The sequence below is a fragment of the Neophocaena asiaeorientalis genome, unplaced genomic scaffold, assembly GCF_003031525.2.
Source record: "Neophocaena asiaeorientalis asiaeorientalis breed wild unplaced genomic scaffold, Neophocaena_asiaeorientalis_V1.1 scaffold798, whole genome shotgun sequence".
Lineage (NCBI taxonomy): Eukaryota > Metazoa > Chordata > Mammalia > Artiodactyla > Phocoenidae > Neophocaena > Neophocaena asiaeorientalis.
In genome coordinates this window covers 3,024,756-3,052,171 of record NW_020173042.1, presented here as the reverse complement: position 1 = coordinate 3,052,171, position 27,416 = coordinate 3,024,756, and the positions used below count along the sequence as shown (strand labels likewise).

Below are 27,416 nucleotides of genomic sequence, written 5' to 3'. Positions count from 1 at the left end.
GCGCTGTTATTTCTCCTCCATTCTCCTGCCTCCGGGTCTCGCCCTAGGGTGCCCGAGGAGGCGAGGACCCCAGGTGAGAGGCCGGGGGCCCCGGGGGGTGGGAGGCCCGAGCGGTTCGGCCCGGGCGGCACGACGGGCTGGCCCGGGGCTCAGGGCGTGTCCGTCGCCGCCTGGCTGCTCGCTCGACACTGTTCGCTCCTACCGGCTGTAGATGGAGCTGTCTGGGTTCCTGCAGCCTCCGACGAGCCTCGGAGTGTTTCTCTTTAAACGGCCTGAGAGGGACATGCCTCCCAGGATGCAGTTTGTATCAACATGGCAGCTGCTGTGCAGCTCCCCTGCTGAAGAGGCGCCGGGACGGCAGCGCAGCTCGCAGCCGGGGCCGGGGCCGGAGCCGGGGTCGCAGCCGCGGCCGCATTTTTTTTACGCGCGGGGAGCCGTCCGCCGTCCGGGCGCGGCTGAGGGGACGCTCGTGGCCTGGCACGCACGCGGGCCCGGAGGCGGGCTCCCGGGCGGCGGGCCTCGTTCTCTGCGGAGCCGGCGCTGCGTCCGTCGGGGTTGCCGCCGCACGTTTTCCGCAGAGCTCGGCTGCGCCGAGACTCTCGCGGCCGGAGCGCGGCGCTGACGCGGCTCTCCCCATTTCGCAGAGCGGAGACACTGAGGCACGGACACCTGGCGGCGACCGGCCCTCCCTGCCCCAAGGTCACGTAGCGAGTCAACCATGGCTCGGTGCCCGCGTCCGCAAAAATGCCTGCCTCCGAGCCGCGGGCCTGGACGGGGAGGGGGCGGCCTCCCCTGGGGAGGGGGCCGGGGCCGGCGCTCGGGTGACGCGGCCCGTCGGGGGGGAGGTGACGGCCGTTTGGGAGGCTGGGCAGCGCCCAGCCGAGCGTCCCCGGTGTGAGGAGCAGGTGACCCTCGGGCTCGGGCGCCTCGGCCTCCAGTCTCTGCGTCCGGGGGACCCGGTCGAATTCTGGGTGTCCGGACGGATGGGGTCTGGGGAGCAAGCTACTAAGGGTTTGGGGGCTGGTTTGCCTCTTCAGTGGACCATTCTTAAAAATCAGTCCCAAAGTCGCCCGTCAGACCTGCTCTTTGAGATGCAGTAGCCGTGTTGTGAGGAGGATTGCTGCATGGGGGGCAGTGCCCTGAGCCTCAGTTTCCTGTTGTGTGCAGGAAGGGGTCGGGATATAGGGCTTTCTAAAGAGCCTCTCAGCTCTTACAAAAAATGATCATAATAATAAGAATGATAATGATAATATGAATAATAAAACTCTTGGGAAAATAAAATAAAATGATTTTTAAATGCTTAGATCTCCAGGACCCTAGAATGGTAGGTATATAATTCTGGGTGAACCCCACTGGGTCATACAAGACAGTGGCACGGCTTTCTTTATAAGTCAGGTGTGATTATGTATTTTTCTGCCAATGAATGAATCCTGGAGACCCCATCCTCTTAGGATACATGGGGTAGGGAAGGTGGGTTAAATCCTGTGAAATGAGAACCAGAAGAATTCTCCCCCTCCCCCCAAGAGTTTGCGAATGCAGGCTTATTAATCTCACATTTTATATTTACAGCTCCATTCCTCTCTTCGGCCATTTCTTTCTGCTTAGGGTGGTATCAGGCCACAGGTTTACTGGGACTGGTGAAATGACAGCAAGGGGCTTTTATTTGGGGGTGGCGGAGGGGATGTGCTCCTGTGACCCCTCATTGCTCTACCGTCCTCCAAATCCAGAAATGGACAGAGACGGTCTAATAATAGAGAGCAAAGAACTGGTATTTTCCTTTGAGCTCTGAGTAGACTAGTTAGTAAAGATGTCTTGCGCTGATGGCTTAATTTACTGTCCTGAAGCTTCTCTTCATTGTTTCAGTTAAGCCCCTGTATTACTCAGGGGGACTAACTTGGCCCCTGGGGATTTCCCCTTCCTCCTACTAGTTGTAGGCAAATACCCTAATCCCCCTGTGAGGACAGGGCCATACATGTGCCTGTTGTGTTGCATTATGCTCGTCACTTTCCCTGTCTGAGGCTCCTATCCCAGAGGGTCGTCCAGCCTTGCCCTCGCCTGTGAAGAGTTGAGAGGTGGCTTAGTTGTCCACAAGCCTTCAGTTTCAGGGCTCTGTGATTCCCTTGAGAGTGCTCGCAGGATTTGGCATATGTGCCCATGTGTGTTTTTTTGAGGGGGAGAATCCATAGTTTTCATCAGCTTTTCAAAGGGGTCCCTGACCCCAGCATTAGATGGAAACATCTACGGGCAGGACCTTCCCACAGGTCTTTGTTTAATCTCCAAGACTCCGAATCTTAGAGGTAAAGAGGATTCAGAACACATACTGACCAGCTGTCTCATCTGACAGATGAGGCCTTAGAGGCGACCTACAGTGTAGGCGGAAGCCCAGGCCCTGGAGCCAGACTGCTGTGTGATGTTGGGCCAGTTACTTGGCCTCTCCAAGCCTCCACAACTTCCTGTGCTAAGTGTGGATAAGAATTCTAGTGGTCCCTCTTTATAGGGTTTTGTGGAGAGTAAATTAGATAACCCTTTAAAACACAGTTCATGGCACATAAATGCCAGAGTTGTCAGGACTGACTAATTAGCCCTAAAATCTGGTTCCCTGCAAAGCTATTGGGTCGTACCACCTCAAAAACCTTTTGCCTGAACAAGGCCTTAAATCTTCCATCCTTGTCTTAAAAGCGTGATGCTGTCTCAGTTAAGCTACACATAAGTGTATGAATGAACAAATGAAAGAAAGAAAGCAACAGAAGGTATAAATAGGTTTAGATGAGTCTTTGATAGATGACTCAAGGCACTTCATTATTAACTCTAATAATTTCTTTGTAACCCAGTCATTTATACTATTCGTCCAGTAGACGTTTGTTGGGCACATGCTGTATTTCAGAGTGGACACCAGGAATATGCTAATTTTCAAATGAAGAAAAGGGAAATTTCAGTTACTTTAAAGCCCACTTCTATATGGCACACAGTAATCGGCCATTCAGCAGATTCATCGAAGGAAGGGTATGAGGGAATGGACAAACATTGATATAGAAGAAATTCTGTTCAGTTCCAATAAACATACTGACATTCTGGATAGATAGATACAGAGCTGGTCACTCAGAAGACCCTGGCTTCACTTCTTTGATGACACAAGCGTTCCCTGAACATGGACATGGCAAGGTGGGGAATGGGGAGAGTGTGAATAATTGAAACCCCCTTCAAGTAATTGAAGGACTCGGTCTTTATTCTGGTTCTGGTCCCCACCAACCTTGACACAGCTCTCAGAACTGGTGGACTTCAGCTTTGCTTCTGGTCCTTTCAGGCCTCCTTTCCTCCTCTTTCCCCAGCTCACGAGCCATGGGGAGGACTCCGGATGGCCAGGGTCCACCTACCCGCCGGGGACCATCAGCCCTGTGAACCTTGGCTCCCTCAGGAGAGTCTGAATGGCCACTCCCACGCCTGTCTCAGTGTCTGTCTGTCTTCTCTGTGTGTAGCAGGAGCCAGCCTGAATGCACGGTAGCCCGTTCAGCCTCTCCAGCAGGGGTTGGGTCCATTGAACGTGCCTCAAAGGCAAACCTCTACCATATCAACCCTTTGAGAAATGTTATTAAGTCAACAGTGCAGATTTTATATCAAGGAGTCTGGGAAGCTTAAGGTACTTGTGTGTCATCGCTGTTGGACAAAGTGAGGGAAAGAACATAGGCACCACGACTGCCTGATAATACAAGTAGAAGCGGTGGGACTGGATGTCAAGTTCACCTTCGGGGTAAGTGCCTTGACAGAACCAGCCCCAGCTTGCTGGCAGTCTTAGGCTAGCCTGGCATTGACAAAATTCTGCTCTATTGTTTTTCAAAGTTTTATTCTATTTAACGCTCAATTCTCGAAGAACTCAGTGAGGCAGCAGCTGGGTCAGGTATTAATGACCCTTATTTGATGGCTGAGGACGCTGAGAACAGAGGATTTGAATAATTGGGCCAGGGCAACCCGGGCAGCATTGGTGTAGACAGGACTGAAAGCCAAGTGTTCTGATTCAAGGCCAGTATCCTTTCTCCTCTCCACACCACTACTCACGAGATGACACCTATGCAGTGTATGTTGTGAAAAAGGAGATGGCTCTGTAGAAGCAGAAGGTGGCATAACCATCTTTTATTGTTGTTATTAGCAGTTGTCATTGATGTGTAGATCAATGCTAGGGTCTCAAGAAGAGATTCATGTCCATGGAACATACCTTATTGCTGCGAGGCCTGAAGCCCTTTTAATGTAGGTGCTTATTTTGGGGGATTTATTCGCCAGCTGGAGACTCTGGCCTTCAGTCCTGTCCTTTCTTTCTGGAACACAGGTCCAGCAGCTGGACATGGAGACCCAACGCTCCTCACCTCGGTCATTCCCCAACGTTGTGCAAGAGGAAACCCCGCGTCAGGCCCCTGCCGGACTCCCTCGAGAAACTCTGTTCCAATCCCACGTTCTTCCCCCCAAAGAAGTTCCTTCTCTGTCTCCCGCCATTCCCCGGCAAGGCTCCCTACCCCAGACTCCCAGCGCTCCCAAGCAACAGACTTCTGGCCGAATGCCGCATGTGCTCCAGAAGGGACCCTCACTCCTGTATCCTGCCGCTTCCGAGCAAGAGACTCAGATCCAGGGCCCCCTGACTTCCCAAGAAGAGGCCCCGTATCTACCCCCAGCTGCTGCTGAACCAGAGATCTCACTTCTCTCCCACTCCACCCATCATCAAGAAGCCCCACTCCACTCCCCCGAAGTTCCCGAGAGAGACCCCTTGACCCTTTCCCCCACCGTTCCCGAGACTGATATGGACCCCCTGCTCCAGAGCCCGGTTTCCCAAAAGGACACCCCCTTCCAGATCTCTTCTGCGGCCCAGAAGGACACACCACTCCCAACGGCGGAGATCACCCGCTTGGCCGTGTGGGCTGCCGTCCAAGCGGTGGAGAGGAAACTGGAGGCCCAAGCCATGCGGCTCCTGACCCTGGAGGGCAGGACTGGGACAAATGAGAAAAAGATAGCCGACTGTGAGAAGACGGCCGTGGAGTTTGCAAACCACCTGGAGAGCAAATGGGTTGTGCTGGGGACCCTGCTGCAGGAGTACGGGCTGCTGCAGAGGCGGCTGGAGAACATGGAGAACCTGCTGAAGAACAGGAACTTCTGGATCCTGCGGCTGCCCCCGGGCAGCAACGGAGAAGTTCCCAAGGTAACTTTATCCCAACCGGGGCTTCCCGAGGAGGGACCAGGACTGGAATGTGTTTTAGGAATTTAATATCGAAGAAAGGGAAAGCCATGGTTAAGAAGAAAAGCAATAAGATGATACCTAGTCCCCAACTTCACATTGCTGAGAACAGGACGCAGCAAAAGCAAATGATTTCTCCTGTTGATAAAAGCATAGGCTATAGATTAGAGAGACGACCCAGTGATGGGGGCTGTCAGGGTAGAAGGCGTTCAGTCTGTGATGTCTGAGGATAAAAGGCAAATTGAAGGCCAAGTGGTCGAGCTGTGGACAAGTGTGAACCCGTGTGGTTCCCCGTGGAGGTGGAGGGAGGACTTGGTGAAATGTTACCGGGCGGTGTCCTGCTCAGCATTTTTATCAGTAAACTCATAAATCACATTAACGCCAGTAAAAATATGATTTCCAGAGGTATCCTAAAAAAACAGAGGATGGTTAGATTTTAGTATTGTTTCCCAGAGGAAAGCACTTAAAACGTGAACTGGTTTTCTTCCTGTTCTTTTATGCTACGGCCCCTTTTCACAGCCTCATGGAGGGAAAACGCGTGGACCGTGTTGCCTAGGCCAGCGCTTTGCAGATTATATTGTGTACACGAATCACCTGGGGATCTTACTAAATGCTGAATCTGAATTAGTGAGTCTCGAGTGGGGCCTGAGAGTCTGCATGTCTAGCATTCCCCAGTGGTGCCATTGCTGCTGGTCTGCAGACCACACTTTACAGCAGCAAGGACTGTCCTGTTAGAGAGGAAAAGGACCAGACATCACGGGGCCCCGACTCTCTCGGGCCAGGACAGTGTCTGAAGCCTCCTGATTTCTAGAGAGGTCCTTGGTGAAAACCCACAGCTTGGCCTCTGGGCCTTTCCCACTCCAGTCCTAAGAGTTTTGAAACAGGCCCAGGGGGCCAGAGCCATTGGCAACCTTCAGATGTGGCAGCTGAGGGCCCGTGATGCCTTCCCGTTGGTCCGAGCTGAGCTTGTTGTGTGGTTTCAGGTCCCTGTGACGTTTGACGACGTGGCCGTCCATTTCTCAGAGCAGGAGTGGGGGAACCTGTCCGAGTGGCAGAAGGAGCTGTACAAGAACGTGATGCGGGGCAACTACGAGTCTCTGGTTTCCATGGGTAAGGAGACGGCTTCGCTGCCCACGGCTTTCCGCCTGCTAGCTGGGGGTTCCTTGGGAGCCCCGGGAGCTCTGAACTCCCAGAGACAATTTTCGAGAGCACAGCAAATGAGAGCAGACACCCATATACCCACATACCTCAGCACAGCACAGATCAGCACAGCTCGTAAGCAGAGACCCCCCTCTACCCGTGGGGGCCGGGGGACAGACTCAGACGTCAGCAGTCTCTCACCTTTATATTATTTTCCCCATGGCCCCTATATACGTATATATATATATACATACATATCTATCTATCTATCTTGAAATTAGTTTGTCCAGCAAACTATTATTAAGCCGAGTGTGAAGTGCTTTATGAGAATGACATTTAATCCTCACACCTTGCCCGTGTGGGAGCTAGGACAGGTGTCAGCCCTCCTGATAGACCGCCTAGGTGGCTGAACACTGTCGTCGATTGAGAGCTTACGTCCCCCAGGTTCTCGTCCCGCTCGTGCAGAGACGAGGTACGACCCGGGGAGTAAACGGTCGTCCTAGGTCCCTGCCAGGGAGTTGCGATTTCACTGGGATCTCTCATACCCCACAGTCGGTGGAGTCTTGTTGTTTTCACTAATGAGAGTATTTGAGGATGAGGACCTGGGAAAATAGGCTTTAGTTTTATATGTTTCCTTTTCTCTGATATGGGGAACTCTTTGGGCACACAAAAAAATTAGAAAAACATTAAATAAGCTGTTGTATAGAAAATCCGATCCTTGCTGGAATTGTTAATTTTATACATATATACCTCTCCATGGGGTAACTTTTTATTTTTTCTGTTGTTTTTAAAGTATATACATAATTGTGAAAATGGAACAATTTAGATTTGTAAAATAAAGAGCAATCCCCACCCCCAGCCAGCACCGCTCCCCAGAGGTAACCACCGTGAACCCTTGGGCCGATATTGTTTCTCATCGTTTTGCTGCACTCGTGCACATGCGGTTTGTGGTTTGCACAAATAGGATCCTTCACTTATTTTACCTAACAGTGGTCAGAGACAGCTTTCCACGTCAGCGCGGAGGCCTGCTCGAAAGACAGTGCAGTGTTCCCGATGAACCGTCGGGCTGTTGATATAGAACTACTGACGAGCAGCAGCCTGAGTCCCTCTTCTCACTGCCACAGAGGGTTGCAGTCAGCATCTCTATTTGTGCTCTTCCGCGAGTATTTCAGTGGGATGGATTCCAGGAGGTGGGTTTGCGGAGGAAAGAGGGTGCTCGTTTACAATGTCACGGGCACTTCCACGGGCCCTACCCAGGGCTGTGTATGTTCACGTAACAGAGTGTGACAACGCCATCTCCACACCGTGGCCGGAACTGAGGTTCTCCTGTTGTAAAGATTTGTCTTTTCCGATGGTGAAAAATGACACCGCGTTATTGTAACGTGTATCCCTTTGACGATTCGGAGCTTGTGCATCTTTTAATATGTTTATTGGCCATTTGCATATTTTCTACGAATTACCCATTCATATCTTTGATTTTTTATTTTACTAACTGTAGAGGCTCTTTATATATAATTACGGACATTAATCCTTTGCCTTATTTTTTACAAATGTGTGTGTGTGATACTATTTCCTCCAAGTTTCTTTATCTTTTAAATTTATTTCCAAAGAACTTTAAACTTTTTGTAATGTAAAAAAAAAAACCTATCAGTGTTTTGTTTCATGGCTTCTCTGTTTTATCAAGATCAGTTTTTTAATTTATAAAATTTCAAATATCTTCTCCCTTTGTCATGAAAACCTGAGCTGGCGTTGGCCACCTGTGAGCCACAGATGACCAGTTTCCATCAAGTGGGCAAGTGGCGCCCCACAGCTGGTGCCGCTGGGAGGACCCAGGGCACGGTTAACACGCACGCACACGCGCGCGCGCACACGCTCTGTGTGCCCCGAGGAGAAGGGCTGGAAACTTGGCCCTTCCTTCTGCAGCATTGCCGGCCGTGGGTAGGGCAGCTGCTCCCGATGTCCCACTCACACAGGTGACGTCTTTGTAGCATCCAGTGCGAACTCACCCCATGGGATACCTTCTTTGCTTCCTCCTGCACAGACTATGCAATTTCCAAACCAGACCTCATGTCTCAGATGGAGCGCGGGGAGAGGCCAGCCATGCAGGAGCGAGAGGACTCAGAAGAGGGTGAGGCGCCTGCGGACCCCAGTGCCGGTGAGTGGCTGCCAGGTGGCGCGGGCTGTTACACAACCCACCGTAGGCCCCGGCGGGCTGTGTTAGCAGGCTGCGTGCCTCAGGGAAGCCTGCAGGCGCTGGGACCTGCCTGGGGCCTCCTTGATCGCCAGTGGCCCTAGCGGCTGAGCTAGGAATGCCGTTGCGGTCATTGTCTCCGGGAGCTTTTGACGCGACCAAGCGTCACCTCACTCTTTGCGGGAAACAGAACCAAAACTGGCAGAAAGGCGTTCCCTTGTCGGGATGCTGGTGCAGGTGAGCCTCGAGCCCCCAGAGGAGGGCCACGTCCCTGGTCCTGTGGCCGGTGCGTGGAAGGACAGGGACAGACACAGACTTTACCTGAAGCATCCTCCAGTGTATGGGGTGGGGTCCAGACGAGGCAGTGAGGCGAGGCGGTGGAGAAGCGCAGGCCGGCCTGGCCGCGGGCTCGGGTGCAGACGCCAGTGTCGGGCTGCCGGCGCTTGAACCCTGGCTTCTCTGCGTCCTCGCCCTGTGGTTTTCGTTACTCGGCCTTTTGGAGGCCCGCGTTCTCATCCATGAAACAAAACTGGTACTGATAGCCAGGGCTTGGTGTGCTGACCGGCAGGTTCCAGTGGCCCAGGACACGCCAGCTGCTGTGTCCGTCTGCGTGGGGAGCCGTCCCTTCCCCAGCAGCCGCTCAGCAGCCCTCACAGTTGCACGGCAGTGCTTTCGGGGTGTGGTTCGTTCTTTGGAATTGCCCTTGGCCTTGCATCACTTCCCTTGAAGGTCTTCCGTAGGAGGAGATCCTTGTCCTTTGTAGCCAGGTGTCATGGGTGATCCTGTCTTTTGAAAAAGGAGGATAATCTAGCAGGAGAACTCACTGGGGCCAACAGCCAGGTCTTGTATGAAGTAACGTCATCGACTCTGGCACCAGGAGGAGGTCCAGAATCACGTGCAGGCATGTCAGCCCCATGGAGTGAGAGCAGAGGTAACTTCCAGAAGAGGCAGGACCCTGAGGAAAAATAAGTGCTGGTGTTTCAGAGAAACCCTAAGCCATCATCACTCTCTCGAGATTTGTCTGGAGATTTAAGGGGAGGGAAGAGGCAGATCCTGAATTCATTCTGGCAGACGAAAAGGATGGATTTAAAAGTAGACGAGGTGAGGGGCTTTCCTGGTGGCGCAGTGGCTGAGAGTCCACCTGCCGATGCAGGGGACACGGGTTCGTGCCCCGGTCCGGGAGGATCCCACTTGAGCCGTGGCCCCTGGGCCTGCACGTCCGGAGCCTGTGCTCCGCAACGGGAGAGGCCACAACGGTGAGGGGCCTGCGTACCGCAAAAAAAAAAAAAAGTAGATGAGGTGAGAGTGGGTGTCGTGGAACAGGGTGTGGCACAGGGCAGAGTGATCTTTTGTTTGGAGGGAAACAAGTCTGTATGTGAAAGGTTTGAGTGGCCGCATCCAAAAACAGGTGTCAGTGGGAACGGAGAGATTCAAAGGAGAAGAAATCAGAAAGAGGGCTTGGGAGGCAAAGAATGAGAAAGGGGAGGGGTGGTTTGTGGTAAAAATCCTAGAACCCATCCGATGTCCCCGTGGGGTTTTGTGGTCCGGGTACTGCTTTTGTAGCATCTTCTTAGAAGGGTTGGGATGGGAACGTGGACCCCTTCCTCTGTCTGCTTGTTCACACTCTCATCACAGGTGGGCCTCCCACAAAGTGGGGCCAGAATTGAGAGCAAATAACTCCAACCCCCTCGGCCCCAGGCGGGGTTCGTTCTGGCACAGGCGCGTCTAAGGCCGGAGCTTCTGTGGGCAGCGGCGGCCTCACAGAGGCTGCCTTGTGTGGCTGGAATGTGCCATTTGTTCCACTAACCGTCTCAGCCACTAGGAGCCTGACTGGAGGGAGGACAGGCGAGGGATGAGAACCACTGCCCCATGGGCCAGCTGTAAACTCGCACTTCTGTGTGTGTGCAAGGCCCTGGCCTCGGGGTAGCAGGGTTGTCCTGTGAGTCTGCAGTTATCAGAGCCAGTGGTCACCTGTCATTCGTGTGTCCTCCCCCTTAGAAGAGTGGCCACAAGGCCAGCCCTGGGCCAGACCCAAAGGGTGATACCAATTGAGAATTTTCATGGTTCCAAATACACCAAACATGACAATTTTGTGAACTGGCTGAGTAAATGCATTCAATAAACTAGTATTTATGGTTGGGATCCCTAAGGGCAAGGAGACCTGAAGGTGACTCAGATAGCGACCCTGCTCTCAAAATCCTCCAAGCCGGAGCTCCCATTCATGGCTCTTTAAGGGCAAATAGGAGGCCTGGGGAAGCCAGGGACCATTGTCACCTAACAAATTAGCAGAATAAAACAAACAAGCCAGAAGCCATGGCTGAAATCCAAGTTCTCATACAGTGTACATAGTTTCAGTCTTTTTAAAAAGCAATTTGATATTTTCTGGTCTTCAAATATGTTTTAAATATTTAAAATGTTCATTTACTTAACCTAATAATTTCCTTTCTGAGAGTCTATAGCCTAGAAAAGAATCCAAAAATATGGATTAAGATGTACAAATATTATATTACATTATGATAGACGGTTATACAACCACTGAAATCACACGTGAAGAGTTTTTACGCCATATTTTCACCTGTATGTTTATTATTAAGTTCATCTAATATTTTTTGTACCAGGTACTATGTCAAGAGACTGATGTTAACAAACTAAACACCCCACATATGTAAAAATACAGCCAGCCACTGTGACAGTGCTGTGGAGACAGGCATCCAGGGCTCTGGGACACACAGCAGCAAAGGCCTTACTGAGACCAGGTGCTCAGCAAAGGCCTCGGAGGAGGTGGGATTTTTAGTGGAAGCACAAGTGGGAGTTCCCGTTACTCGGAAGAGAACTCCTCAGAGGGAGGAAAGACTGGAAGCGAGGGGGCTCTCTTTGTAGCCCAGGTAGGAGGCCTGGCATAGCCCAGGGAACACCGTGGGTATTTGCGAGGTGTATTTTGGCGTCGGTGGCTGGCGGATGTCGAATATGAGGAGAGGGGGTCCCGCGGATGAGTCCAGGTCGTGACGTGAGTGAGAGGGTAGGTGGGGGACGACAAGAGGTTCCAACCCAGAGAAACGACAGGAACGCATTAGGTGTGAGGTCCCAGGACACGTCAAGGAGGTGGTGTTGAGAAAGCAGCTGAATAAAGGAGCCTGGAGCTCACAGAAGAGCCCTGAGCTAGTGACAGACGTGTGGGCCTTGGTAGCATGGACGGGATCAGCTTTCCCAGCCTGGATGGGAGAAGAGAAAGAGCACAGCCTGTGGCCTTGGCTTGGAGCCCTGACTGTTAGAGTAGTTTTGGAGAGTTGGAATATATGGGTCTGGGTGGAGCCCAGGTGTTAGTTTTGTTTGTTTTTAAGCTTCCAAGATGATTCTCATGTGCAGCCAGTGTTGAAAACCACTGCTGTAGGACTTGGAAAAAGGAGGAGGAACCAGAAGAAGCAAAGGAAACAGGAGTGGCCAGAAAGGTAGCAAGAAATCCGGGTGGTGCACTGTTGGGTATTTCGAGAGCAGAGTGTTTCTGGAAGGAGGGAGCGTGGTTAGCAGTGTTGAGTCCGGCAGTGCTTTAGTTAAGACTGTGCGAAGTGTCCATTGGATTTACAGATGGGCAGCATCAGGGACCTTAGCAAGAAAGAGAAACGCTGGCGGCACAGTTGAGGTGGAAGCCTGTGAGTGGGTTGAGGAGTGGATGGGAGGCGAGGAAGTGGAGATTGTTCCAGTGTAGCTGTGGGTGGAGAAGAGAAACGCTGGCGGGCCAGGCAGCGTGGGGACTCTTGTTTGCTTAAGATGGGGATTGCCGAAGCCTGTTCGACATGTTGACAGGAATGAGCCAGTCGATACGGGAAGTTAATGGTATAGAAGTGGATAATGTAGGGACTTCCCTGGCGGTCCAGCAGTTAGGACTCCGCACTCTCACTGCCGAGGGCCCAGGTTCGATCCCTGGTCGGGGAACTAAGATCCCTAAGAAGTGAGAGTATATTACTTCTCATTCAGTAAAAATAAGTTTTTTAAAAAACAACGCATGAAGAAAGACTCCAAGTTAAAGGTGGCAGATTGACCGTGTGTTTACTCCCACCTCCCCAAGTCCTTCTAAAACGAGAGCGAAGGGACTTTTTTTAAAAGGAACGGACAAGGAGACAACGGCAGCTAACTTTTGGAAGGCTGAGAGCAGATGGCTGGGTGATCGCTGATTGAGAAAGCAGAATCCAAAATTGGTGTTAGGGAAGAAACCCAGTTTGCACTCCACCCCCATCCCTGCTCAAGACTCGGGAACTAGCGGTACCAGAGGTTCCAGGTGTCTTTGGAAATGGGGGTAAGGGTGAGGCTAAAAACAGAACATTGATCAAACGTCTTAAGAGGCCTTTAAACACTGCCATTTCCCTCCATTGCCTCACCCAACCGTGGTAGGTGACCAAGGCTTATTCTCTGGAGATGGTGAACAACAGGGTTTCTGGACGTGGACACCAGGCATGATTAGGGTGGGTGCCATGTTGAAAACAAGGGAATGAGTGAAGCTTGACAGAGATGTTGAGATCTCTAGCCTTCTTCCCTAACCTGAATCCCAAAATGATGCTCACATCCAAGATTAAACCCTCAGAGCAGGATATTGGAAGAGTCTTATCTGGAGATGCTTGGGGCCAGCCCAAGAGATTTCCCAGGGAGATGATCTAGCTAAACAATCCTGCTGGGAAACCGAGCCCTACCTGAATGCACCAAACTTGCAATTCTCTTTTGACTATTCAACTTTTAATATAAATGGACAACCAAGAACCACAAGGCATTTGGGAAGAGCCTCTAATATACAGAGACAAAGGGGACAAAAAGCAGAAAAAATAAATTTCAAGGAAACAGAGACCATACGGGATGGGGGGGGGAAATATGTTTAAATACTTATATATAGTTATACATTTAAAATATACAGTTTTTTCATATTCCTTAGAGAGATAAAAGAAGTGAATGTATCCATGACAAAAGTATAATGCTTATCTAAAAAAAAATAGAAAGGAACTCTTAGAAATTAAAAATATAATAATGCAAATTAAAAACTCAGTAGCAGTGTTAGAAAATAAAGTTGAATACACAGCCCAGAAAATAGAGCAAAAAGACAAAAAAGAAAATAGGGAGACAATAAGAAAAGTAAAGGATGGAAGTCTAATGTCCAGATAATAGAAATATCGGGATAAAAAATAGCAAAAACAGGGAGAAGGGAATTAGAGATGAAAGACTTCAGGAAAAATTCCCAGCGCTTAAAGACAGCTTTCCAGATCGAAGAGCCTGCCAACTGTCCAGAACAGTGGATGAAAATTGACCCAGCCTTAAATACTTCAGCAGGAAATTTCAGAGCAACTGAGGACCCAGGAGATCTGACAAACTTCTGGGAGAAAGACCAGGTTCATACAAAGGAACAAGAATTAGAATGGCATTGGACTTTTCAACAGTATTGGAAGCTACAAGACCGAAGGATGATTCCTTTAAAATTCTTTAAATTTTAAAATTGGAAAATATTTTCCAACATTCTAGGATTTGATATCTAGACAGACTAATCTAATTAAATATGAGAGTGACATCGAGATACTGAGATGTTCAAGGTCTGCCATGCGCCCTTTCTCAAGCTGGTACTTTGCCAAATGAGGAAGGAAACCAAGAAAGAGGTGTAAGGAGCTCCAGCACAAGAGAGGGGAAGGAATCCCTGGGGTGCTGCCGAAGGGGATCCCCAAAAGACAGCTGTGGATCTGGAGGCACCAGTCCACACTGGAGCGTACCAGAGGTTCCAGAAAATTTTTCTTCAAGTAGGTAAAACTGAGGGAATCCCCATTATGTTTGGATGATCTGAGAGGAGAGTTATAGAGCAGGGTGGGGGGAGACATTGGAGCTGACTTAGTGGTAATTAATAGTAAGCTAAGCAAAAGAAAAGAAAACTAGCTCCAGGGGAAGCAAAAAGGTTTACAGGCATAGAAGAGTACTTATAGTATGCTACATGGTTCAATGTTTTTTTTTTTTTTTTTGCGGTACGTGGGCCTCCTACTGCTGCGGCCTCTCCCGCCGCGGAGCACAGGCTCCAGACGCTCCACGGCGTGCGGAATCCTCCCGGACCGGGGCACGAGCCCGCGTCCCCCGCACCGGCAGGCAGACTCCCAACCACTGCGCCACCAGGGAAGCCCTACATGGCTCAATTTTAAATAGCATTTACATAATCCAATCATGTAAACACCCAACATTAATTCAACCAGAATTACAGGCTGGGAAAAATCAGGGATGTGGAAGAGATGTGGATGGTTGGGGAAGAGATGGTCCTCACCTCCAGCTCTTGGAAGTCAGTAGATTATGCTTAAAATTGAAAACTCAAGGAGTAGCAATGCCATTATGTTATGTAGAGTTATGAATATAAGTGACAAAAGAATCAGCTAGAAGAATTGAAAGTGATTGCCTCTGGGGAGCAGGTTGGGGGGTGGAGGGGAGCTTCTTAAGAATGAGGTTTGAAGAACCCTTCATCCCTCTGGCCTGTGTGTACATATAACTTTTTAAAGAAGATTTTAAAAATTAATATACCGAGGTTTAAAAACTCTAACAGAAAGTGTAGCCATGAAAATGTTGGAAAGCCCGTGGCAGCCATCATTTCTGTGCTTTGAGCTGGTGGAGAAAGTTAATGTGGCCACGCTGGTTTTCACTTTCCAATGAAACTCTGAAGTTGCGTCAGTGTAATTCAAAAAGAAAAAATGCAGAGAAAGTGAAAGTCCCATATAATTCTCCCTTAAGAATCAACAGATCAGGGCTTCCCTGGCGGTCCAGTAGTCAGGACTCCACGCTTTCACTGCCCAGGGCCCGGTTCAGTCCCTGGTCGGGGAACTAAGATCCCACAGGCTGCACGGTGCAGCCAAAAAAAAAAAAAAAGAGAGAAGAGTCAACAGCTTATTCCTTCCAATTTATGTGCGTATAGTTACGCGCACACACGCGCACACACACACACACACACACACCACATACACACACAGCCTTAATTATATAATACTTTCTCATTGTTAAAAAAATTTCTTCAAACAATATAGAAGTACATTGTTTAGCAACTTGCTTTATCCAAAAATATATCTTTGACATCTTTACATGTCAAAACATGTCTCTTTTTTAGATAGCAGACTGTAGTATTCTGTATATTGATATCATACTTTAAACAAATTCCCATTGATATGCATTTAGAGTCTTCACAAGTTTCAGTGCTTCATTAAACATCCTTTTTAAGTAAATCTTCATGCACTTGTCTGAAACTTATTTAGAAGGAGACTTTCTGGGTCAAAGGATATACCCATTTAAAACTTTAGTAGATATTAGCAAATGTCCTTCAAAACAATTGTGCCACTTTACACACCCTCATCTATACGTGAGAAAACCTGTTTCCCCACACCCATGCCAATAGGTGGTATTATCTTTTTATTATCTGCCGGAGTGATGGGTAGAAAAGACAATATTTTGATGTTTTCATGCACTCTTACAGAGTGCAGTTGAGCATATTTCCACGTGTTTACTGGTCACCAGTATGTCTTCTTTATGAATTATCCTTTGCCCATTGTTCTTTTGGATTATTCATCTTTTTATTATTGATTTATAAAAGCTTTTTAAACATTAAGGATATTACCTGTAGTCTGTCTTACGTATGCAAATATGTTTCCAAATTTATGGTTTACCTTTGTGTATATCTGTGATACAGCGGTTTAAAATTTTTGTGTTCCAATTTATTAATTTTAAGTTCCTATGTATTCAGATTTACCAGAAATTTTCTTTATGGTGGGTGGGCTTCATACCAAGTGTAGAAATACTTACTTGGCCTGTTTTATTCAGTAAACATTATGATCACAGGCCATAGACCTATGAGCTTTTCAAAAATCTATAAAAATATTTGAAAGCTGAAATAAGATATTTTTTGCTCCAGAAAATCACAAAATGTAAATAATTAAATGTTTAACTGTGTCTCCCAATATAACATTATACCAGCTTCATTAATTATTAAATTTAGTGTCTACAAACATTTAATACGTTTGAAAACAATTTGTAGGAGAGATTTTTCCCATCTCAGAAGAGTTCTTATGAAGAAATGTGATTACAGAGATTAACAACCAATCACAAATTAAATGTTTCTTATCACCACACAGTGTCAAGGCAAAGCTACAAAAAGTTTACACAAAAAAAGATCATAGTTGGTATGTGATGTGCACATTTAATATGTTTGGTGTGACCGACCAGACAGCTTCCAGAAGGAATCTCTGAAGTCCCAGAGGGTCTCAGGGTAGCCTGTTCCTCAGCTCAATGCTGTTTAGAAAATCACACACACACACAGCCTTAATTATATAATACTTTCTCATTGTTAAAAAAATTTCTTCAAACAATATAGAAGTACATTGTTTAGCAACTTGCTTTATCCAAAAATATATCTTTGACATCTTTACATGTCAAAACATGTCTCTTTTTTAGATAGCAGACTGTAGTATTCTGTATATTGATATCATACTTTAAACAAATTCTCACACACACACACAGCCTTAATTATATAATACTTTCTCATTGTTAAAAAAATTTCTTCAAACAATATAGAAGTACATTGTTTAGCAACTTGCTTTATCCAAAAATATATCTTTGACATCTTTACATGTCAAAACATGTCTCTTTTTTAGATAGCAGACTGTAGTATTCTGTATATTGATATCATACTTTAAACAAATTCCCATTGATATGCATTTAGAGTCTTCACAAGTTTCAGTGCTTCATTAAACATCCTTTTTAAGTAAATCTTCATGCACTTGTCTGAAACTTATTTAGAAGGAGACTTTCTGGGTCAAAGGATATACCCATTTAAAACTTTAGTAGATATTAGCAAATGTCCTTCAAAACAATTGTGCCACTTTACACACCCTCATCTATACGTGAGAAAACCTGTTTCCCCACACCCATGCCAATAGGTGGTATTATCTTTTTATTATCTGCCGGAGTGATGGGTAGAAAAGACAATATTTTGATGTTTTCATGCACTCTTACAGAGTGCAGTTGAGCATATTTCCACGTGTTTACTGGTCACCAGTATGTCTTCTTTATGAATTATCCTTTGCCCATTGTTCTTTTGGATTATTCATCTTTTTATTATTGATTTATAAAAGCTTTTTAAACATTAAGGATATTACCTGTAGTCTGTCTTACGTATGCAAATATGTTTCCAAATTTATGGTTTACCTTTGTGTATATCTGTGATACAGCGGTTTAAAATTTTTGTGTTCCAATTTATTAATTTTAAGTTCCTATGTATTCAGATTTACCAGAAATTTTCTTTATGGTGGGTGGGCTTCATACCAAGTGTAGAAATACTTACTTGGCCTGTTTTATTCAGTAAACATTATGATCACAGGCCATAGACCTATGAGCTTTTCAAAAATCTATAAAAATATTTGAAAGCTGAAATAAGATATTTTTTGCTCCAGAAAATCACAAAATGTAAATAATTAAATGTTTAACTGTGTCTCCCAATATAACATTATACCAGCTTCATTAATTATTAAATTTAGTGTCTACAAACATTTAATACGTTTGAAAACAATTTGTAGGAGAGATTTTTCCCATCTCAGAAGAGTTCTTATGAAGAAATGTGATTACAGAGATTAACAACCAATCACAAATTAAATGTTTCTTATCACCACACAGTGTCAAGGCAAAGCTACAAAAAGTTTACACAAAAAAAGATCATAGTTGGTATGTGATGTGCACATTTAATATGTTTGGTGTGACCGACCAGACAGCTTCCAGAAGGAATCTCTGAAGTCCCAGAGGGTCTCAGGGTAGCCTGTTCCTCAGCTCAATGCTGTTTAGAAAAAAGGAAATGAAAGAAAGGAAGGAAGGAGAGAGGGGAAAAAGCTGTGCTTTTCTCTAATGCTAGTATGATTTCATTATTTATGTCTAAAGTTTTGATTCATCCGTAATTTATTTTGAGGTCAGATATGTGAAGATGGTTTTTTTGGTTTTTTCCTTCTAGTCAGGAAGCCAGCTGTCTCCACTTCATTTATCTAAACCTTTTCCCACTGGTTTGAAGTGCTACCTTTGGTCATAAACTATATTCCCACAATGTACGTGTCTTTGATTAATTTTTTTAATGGGAGAACAGATTACTGCTTATGAATGCATTCTGGTTGTCAGAACTCTTTCAGAAGTTGTTTGGGGCAGAGAGACCTTTTTGCTGGGAAACACTGGTTTCCCTGCTGTGTGACAAGCGGGGGAGAGGCACGAAAATGTGTAACCGATGCCCATTTCAAGGGCAAAAGAATTAGATGCCATAGAGAGGGGCAGACGAGTGCTTGGGGGGTCAGAGAAGAGCACGCTCACGATGGGCTAAGAGCGGCCTGGGACGTCTGGTGGAGTGGGGGTCTTGAGGAGAGGTCAGGATGGGAAGGCAGTGGTCTTCGGGCTGCAGTACCCATTCCCCGGGGTACAAGAGACTTTCCGAGAAGGCACAACACAGAGGGCTTTGCGGGTTCAGCTTCCAAGTCTCTGTCCATCTGTTCTCCTTCATAAAGCGTGTCAGTGAGGGTGCTCGACACCTGCGGCCCCTCTAGTGTTGGTCCCATGTCCCATGTCTCCTACCACTGAGAACAAAAGAGGAGGCACCTCCTGCCCATCCTGCCTTACTATGGAGTGTTTCTCTGATGTATAAAAAGGCCTCTGGCTCACGAAACAAAGAGACAAGCCAGAATGTTGGGGGACAGAACCAGAAGTACATTGGTGGCTCTGGGGCCTGGATGGCGAATCCTTTTGGAAGTTAGATCGTTTGGAATACTTAGCTTTCGACAAAATTGAAAGAGAACCTAATCAAGTTTGTCAGCTAATAGGTCATTAAAAACAATTTTTGATGATATGTTAACCATGTGCTTTTGCAGTATTTATAATTCAGAAGTTCAAAGAATGGAGTGATGATTCCGTAACAAAGCTCCCACCAGCCCAGCTACAGATCTATGTAAATGAGCTCTCCCAATGGTTATATTTATAAAAATGAAAGATAGGAGCAGATTTTATTCTGAACGCTGTCTCATTCCAGCAATAAGAATATTCATTCTCAGTTAAATGAACTAATCGGGGAAAAAGTGCCCATGCCTCCTTGTAAGAGATACATTTCCTACAGGTTTTTTGTTTCCTATCTTGAATAATTATTTTTCATTCCACAATAATAACAACTAAGGATGACTTAAGCCAAGCAGACAAGTAACACTTAGAACCCTGTGGTTATTGGAAGTGAAAGCAAAATTAATCTTTCCACTTACATACACATTTCTGTGCAGTAGATGAGCTGATGAGGAAGGCACCTAAGCGTAAAAGTATGTTCTATTAGGCTAAAATTCTGTGGGTAAAGTGGGAATGGAAATAGAAGTCCGTGGTGAAAAGGGATGATCTTAAAACTCCAAGTATCAAAGAAGAACTTGTTCGTGTATTTTTTAAGTGAATAATGGTGGGTTTTAAATTGCTAGGGTTCTTAGATTCCATTGGCAACATTAAATGGCAATGGAAGAGGTTATTTTAAAATATCAATATTTACAGTACTCCAGAAATTACATCCTTAGCAGTGATTGAAGCATTTTGTCTATTTATTCAAAAAGGTGCAAACGGGTACATGGTTTTAAAAACTTATCTTAGGGAGGAGGCAAGCAAAATACCTTCAGGAGTTGTGAAGTCAGGGAAGGTATCTTTCCGACGCTGGAGTCATAGTTGCGGATGTCGTGCGGAGCCCAGAAGAGAGGAGGTCGGAGGAGGGGCACGGGAGGAAGGGGATGCAGGGGGATGACATCGAGCTGGAGCAGGAGGAAGCCCAGGACCTGAGTGTGGATGACTTTATGTTTTTTTGTAAGACAGAGAATAGGATGAAGATGTCTTTGGAGAGTCAACTTGGAGGGAAGGTAGGCACGGTCTGCGTGGGAGGCTGTGGGGAGTGCAACCTGGGACATTAGGGCTGCTTTGTATGCGGTCCGCTCCCCAGCCGTTGGGAATCGATTACTTGGCTGATCAGAGAGGAATTAAAGGACTGCCAGGCATCCGAAAGAACCGAGCTTTAGGTCACGTGGCATCAGTTGCTAGCATGACTGGGTGGTCTGCTTTCTGGGCAATGTGGTTCACTTTAGTGTGGGCGGGACAAGTGGATACGGCGAAGGACAGTGAGGGGCTTCGTTCACTGGGTTCCTGGTGCCTTTTCCTTTTTCCACAGCACTTAATCACCTTCTAACATACCATATAATTTATTAACCATGTTTACTGCCTTATGTGAGATGTAGGAGAGCGGGGAGCTATGTTTTGTTCACTGATGTGTCCCACCATTAGAACATGTGTGGCACATAGGTGGTGCTCGATAAATAGCTATTGAATAAACATTCAAAGGATGAGTGAATATGTTCATGCGTTATATGTTTATAATTTCCTTAATTAACAGTGATTTTCACCCTTTAAGGGGCTTTATGCTAGCACAGCTCTGCCCATATGCAAGAAAATAAAGTTGAACCCCCACCTCACACTATACACAAGATAAAAAGAAATTTCAGGTGGAATAAAGAGCTAAATGTAAAAAAGAAAACAGTAAAAACCTGGGAATAAAATCTAGGAGATCAGATGAACCATCTAGGACCAGAGGAGACCCTCTTAACTAAGAAAACCCAGGAGCCGGAAGAAAGAGGGACATACTTGACAAGATGAAAACTGAAAACTTTAGGAAAGTTATATGATAAAAGGTAACACAAAGTCAGAGACAAAGGATAGATTTGGGGGAAATATTTGAAATGCCAGTAAGAGAAAATGGGTTATCTTTAATACAGGAATCAAAGGACTCTGACCAATTGACAACAGAGTTCACATAGAATCAACTCTAAAAGGCCAATAAATAAAAGAAGTGATACTCACATTACCCTCGTCAGGGAAGTAGAATTAAAGTATCAGTAAGTTATCACTTTATACCCATCAGACTGAGGAAGATTAAAAAGAGCAGTGGTGTCTTGCCGGCAGGCACGTGGGGAAAAGGGCTGGTGGAAATGTGAATAGTCACAGCCTGTGGAAAAGCAGTCTGATGACATCTGTCAGAATCTAAAATATTTTAAATTTTTTACCCTGCAGTCCCACTCCTGGGACTCTCATAAAAATAAAAGCACTATTTTATGGTCAGAGATATAAACGCATGTTTATGGCAGTGTTGTTCATGGCAAAAGCCTGGCGCAGAAAGTGAATGTTGTCAATAAGGAAATGGTGGAGCACGTTGCTGTATTATCCTCACCGTGGAATACACGCAGCTTTGAAAAGGAACGCGTTAGCCTACAGAAATCGGTGTGAGGGGATTTCTACACGCTATCTGGGTGAGAAAAGCAACATAGAGGGTTATGCATAAGGCAGTTTTATTTTTTTTAAACCTGTAATGGCCAGAAAGGAAAAACATAAATGTAAACGTGCTGTGATAACTCACTACATAAGCATAGAGAAAAGTGCGAGGGCAGTTACGGGGATTACCTGGGAAGGTCGCACCTGTCGAGTGGGGAGTGAGGCAAGTTGAAAGGGGAAAAAATACTGCACTAAAGAACAAAAATGTGTGCTAGAATCCTGTTTATCGAAAGTGATGCCTATGTGTGTAACGACATTTGAAATTAACCTACAGATGTACAGGCAGATGAAAAAAAAAATGTCAGGGCCATGTATGTAATCAGATGCTGTTTAATGAAACACTAACCCCGCAGCCCCTCTTGTGCCTGTAAACGGGGGCCAGGAAGGGGCTGGGGGCCTCTGATCTGTAGGACACCTGGTGGGGAAGTGTTGAAAAGGTGTGCGGGGAGACCAGACGATTAGCCTTTTCTTTATTCAGCTTGGTTGAAGGGGAGACAGAGAAACTGTTGCCTTTGGCTGACCTAACCTGGGAAAGGGAATTAGGATCTCTTTCTAAAAGAAACCCTTATTTTAAAATTATAGGGGGTCATGGAAACAAACCTGCGTCTCTTTTAACTTGACTGCAGTTCATATTCAAGGCTACACAGTGTCCGTGCCTACTCACTGCCAACTCAGGGTATTTCTTCAGGGTCTCTAAAATAAGAATTTTGGAAATATAAATTCTAGGGCCACAAAGCCCTGGGCAGGTGGAGTGAACATGTTCTGGATTCTTTTGCCCGCCCCCTACCCCGCCCCCACCTTCTCAGCTCACGACGGCATCGTGATTAAGATCGAGGTGCAGACCAACGACGAGGGCTCCGAGAGTCTGGAGACGCCGGAGCCCCTGATGGGCCAGGTGGAGGAGCATGGCTTCCAGGACTCGGAGCTGGGGGACCCGTGCGGCGAGCAGCCGGACCTGGACATGCAGGAGCCGGAAAACCCGCTGGAGGCGTCCACGGAGAGCTCAGGCGAGTTCAGTGAGCTCAAGCAGATGCTGGCACAGCAGAGAAACTGCGCGGGTGAGTGGGGGGCTGGTGCCTGTGGGGAAGCTGTGGTCTCCTTTAGAGAGGTACTGTGACACTGAGGGCTCAACAGGTGTGACAGAACCGAGCATGGCCTTAGGTACAGCTTCCCTGCCTCGGGATTTAAAAGCATCCGTCTCCCGGCAAGGAAAGAGGGTGTTAACAGCCAAAGACCAGGGCAGATGAGGACATCAGGGGCTGGCGGAGATCATCTCTCCGGCCCCCTCCCTCTACAGGCAGAGAAGGTCCCACACTAGTGGCAATGCTAGAACTTGCATCTCCCGACGTGTCCTTGGTCATTCCCTTGTCACACTGGAAGCCTCAACTGGCTTGAAGATTTCCACCCTTGAAGAGCACATCTTTGTAAATGGCCAAGGCTGCTTTTTCTGGTAGAATCTAGGCATCATTTTTGTTTAATCGCAAGGCCTCAGGTTCACCATTCTGCACATCCTTGCTCCCTGTGAGGACAAGGAAACAGTGAGGAGGCGGCCTTGCAGCAGCACGGCCAGGACATCTTTTGTGGTCAGTTTTCTGATGCTAAACCCTTCTCGCAGGCCTGAGAAAAGCCCTGTCTTATCATCGTGGTGTATTTTTTTAAATACACTACTAGACTTAGCCGCTATTGTATTCAGGAATTTTACAACTATATTCATAAATGAAGTGAACCTGAACGTTTCAGGAATCATCATTAAGATTATACTAGACTTATCAAAGGAACTGGGAAGCTTTTGCTCCTTTTTTCTGTATCCTAAGAATAGTGTGTAAGATAGGAATTCTGCGTGCTCCTTGAAAATTTGGTAGGACCCACTTGGGTTTTGGTTTTCGTATGTTTTGTGTGTGTGTAAAAGAGTCATTAGCCACCATATCAGTTACTATATTATTTATACTTAGAAATATATCCACATCCATTTTATTTAGGTTTTTAAAAGTATTATTTTGATGATTTAAAAAAAATGTTTTCATTTTGTTTTAATCCCTTGCAGTTTGCTTTTTTGCACATAAAATATGGACATTGTTCTTGGTCAAAAGATGTGTACCTAACTGCTTATATTTAAATAATTGCATGATATTCGAGAAATCTTAATATACCATGTTGTCTCTCATTAGAGAATAGTGAAAGACACAAGGCAAACTGTGAGAATTCGTTGAATGGGAGCTTCATAAGAGCAATTCCAGATTGCCCTTTGAACACTCCCATTAATTCTGTTAGTACCATTTAGTAATACTGTAAGCTTTTTGTGGGATTTCGAGACCTGAATTTTAGGGCCAACTGTTTCATTCTTATTTCATTAAGAAAAAACAACTTGGAAACTCAAGGAGAGTTTAAATCTTCCAAGGCCCATATTTCCCCCTCGAGGCCTTTCATAAACACCCTATTTTCAGGCTAAACACCAGGGCAATGAGTTACCAACCTCTGAAGCTGCTTCCTCCTTCCTGATCTTTTAAGCATCGTGTTCCAGGGATGTTCTGGGTCACTTCCTGCTGAGAGTCCTGACAGGACCGAGGCAGCATTGTCTTACGACGGGAGGCCTGAGCTGGGACTTGGCACACCTGTGTTCTGATTTTAACACGGCCACTTAACTGGGTTCAGAGGAGTAGCTGGAAGTGCTGTGGCCTGGCGGTCACTGACAAACTTGAAGACCTTGGCCAGGTCACGAACACTGCCAGCTTCAGTTTCCTTATCAGTTGAGGGGACAGACTAGCTGGTCCTTAAATTGCAAGCTCTGAAAAGGTCTGACTTTATTTATTTGGAGACATTACTTGATAGTGCCAAGCTCGGATGCCCCAAGTCTGTGAAATGGGGATAATTCTTGCTTGACGTCTCCCGTAAGATATTGTGAACATGAGAGAGCACAGGTGTGAGGCGCTTTGAAAAAGTTCTCATTTGTTTGCTTTTGAGAATTCCGCAGATGCAGACTGTTACAGCATTGCATCTTCCATCTCACAGGTGGACTCAAAAGTGAATGACTTTCTCGTGTCACACAAAGTCGGCGACTAAAAACAGAGCTCCCCAATTAAGTGTTTAGGGAGGGCCAGGTGAGTTCAAGGCACCTGAGAAAATTCAGATAGGTGCTGGAGGCCTCTCCTTTTCTCTCGGACTTACATTCTCCAGGGACCCTGTAGAACAGCCAGCATCTTACGTCCTAAAGGGCCAGGCTAGAGGGCGGAGGGCCGGCGGTGGAGGAGGACATCCACCATTTGGGATGTTCGTGGAACACTCACCGCGTGTGGGGCATTGCACACCCGAGCTTGTGGCAAAGGCAGAGGAAACCCCCCACCCCAGCTTCAGGGTCAGGGCTGGTAGAGTCTGTGCAGGTGAGTCATCCACCTGTGCAGGTGAGGTGCCCCGTCAGGAGGCGGGGTTCTTAAGTCTCGGGGAGGCGCCCCCGCACGTGCTAGCGGCTCAGGGGGGCCTGAGGGATGCAGGTCGGGATGGTCAAGCAAGGTTTTCAGGAGGAGACAGGATTGGAGCGGGCTGTTACGTAATGGGCACGATTTGGAGACACAGAGGAGAGTCGGTAAAGGCACCTGAGGAGAACTCTCCAGGTGCGTCCAGGAAAGGAGACCAGCGAGGCTGAGCAGAGTTCAGGGAGGCGAGACCGCAGAGGGGGACGAGGTTGGGAACTTGATGAGTCAAGACCCTTTTGACTCTGGTGGTAGAAAGCCAATCCTCAAGTGGCTTAAGCAAGAAAGGGGTGTTTATATCGGCTTGGAGAGTTGGTAGGTCCTCCGGTATGCCAACCTCAGGCGCCCTGGACCCGCTGCCTCTCCGGAGGGTTCTGTGTCTAGGTGCCTTCTTTCCTGCCGGTCCCTGCCCGCCAGCGGCGTCAGGCGATGGGCACACGCCGCGCCCGCGTCCCACCACGAGGATGCCATCGTCCCTGCTTCCTCTGCATAAAATTCCAAGGCAGGTCTCCGACTGGCCCATTTTAGGCCTGGGCTCCTTCCTGAGCCAGGCACTGCGGCCGGCCCGGCTTCCCTGGGCCGCGGGAGCGGGGAGCTGCGTTTTCCCGAAAGCAGGCCGTGGGGTGGACGATGCCCACGCAGTGCCGCGGGCGAGGGCGAAGCGCGGCTTACCTCCTCCGGGTTAGGGGCGTCAGGCAACACCTAATGGCATCTTGTCTCTCTCTCCCCCCGCCGCGCGTCCCCGGAGCAGAGGGCATCGTGATCAAGACGGAGGAGCAGGACGACGAAGACGACGAGGACGACGAGGACGAGCTGCCGCAGCGCCTGCAGCCCCTCGGGCAGCTGTCCGGGAGGTACGAGGCCGGCATGTACCCGCCGCCCCTGCCCGGGGAGCTGTCCCCCGAGGGCGAGGAGAGCCCCCCGCCGCTGCAGCTGGGGAACCCGGCGGTGAAGAGGCTGGCTCGCGGCCAGCCAGCAGCAGCGGAACCGCCGCGGCGAGCGGCCCTTCACGTGCATGGAGTGCGGCAAGAGCTTCCGGCTGAAGATCAACCTCGTCATCCACCAGCGCAACCACATCAAGGAGGGGCCGTACGAGTGCGCCGAGTGCGAGGTCAGCTTCCGGCACAAGCAGCAGCTCACGCTGCACCAGCGCATCCACCGCGTCCGCGGCGGCTACGCCTCGCCCGAGCGCGGGCCCGGCTTCGCCCCGAAGCACGCGCTCAAGCCGCGCCCCAAGTCGCCCAGCTCGGGCAGCGGCGGCGGCGGCCCCAAGCCCTACAAGTGTCCCGAGTGCGACAGCAGCTTCAGCCACAAGTCCAGCCTCACCAAGCACCAGATCACGCACACGGGCGAGCGGCCCTACACGTGCCCCGAGTGCAAGAAGAGCTTCCGCCTGCACATCAGCCTGGTCATCCACCAGCGCGTGCACGCGGGCAAGCACGAGGTCTCCTTCATCTGCAGCCTGTGCGGCAAGAGCTTCAGCCGCCCGTCGCACCTGCTGCGCCACCAGCGGACTCACACGGGCGAGCGGCCCTTCAAGTGCCCCGAGTGCGAGAAGAGCTTCAGCGAGAAGTCCAAGCTCACCAACCACTGCCGCGTGCACTCGCGCGAGCGGCCGCACGCCTGCCCCGAGTGCGGCAAGAGCTTCATCCGCAAGCACCACCTGCTGGAGCACCGGCGCATCCACACGGGCGAGCGGCCCTACCACTGCGCCGAGTGCGGCAAGCGCTTCACGCAGAAGCACCACCTGCTGGAGCACCAGCGCGCGCACACCGGCGAGCGGCCCTACCCCTGCACGCACTGCGCCAAGTGCTTCCGCTACAAGCAGTCGCTCAAGTACCACCTGCGGACCCACACGGGCGAGTGAGCGCGCGGGCCGCCCCGTCGCCCCGCCCGAGCCCGGCGGGCGGGGACGGGGCGCCTCCGAGCCCCTTTGCTGTGAGCCCCCCTCTCCCTTCGCCCCTCCTCCCAAGGACGCGGGGTAGTGAGACCAGGTCGCTGGCTGCCGCGTTTCCCCGGGGCCCCAGGGGAGGAGCGCGGA

At 48.3% G+C, this 27,416-nt stretch overlaps 1 protein-coding gene across 1 annotated transcript; it reads left to right on the top strand.

Moving 5' to 3' along the window:
* ZNF777 (zinc finger protein 777) lies at positions 1-27,385 on the top strand. Its single transcript, XM_024742849.1, is given in 7 exon segments — positions 1-73; positions 4,322-5,182; positions 6,202-6,328; positions 8,400-8,513; positions 22,715-22,966; positions 26,127-26,337; positions 26,339-27,385. Coding segments are annotated over 6 exon segments (2,454 nt in total). The 5' UTR covers positions 1-73; positions 4,322-4,336; the 3' UTR covers positions 27,243-27,385.
* Positions 27,386-27,416: the final 31 nt, after the last annotated feature.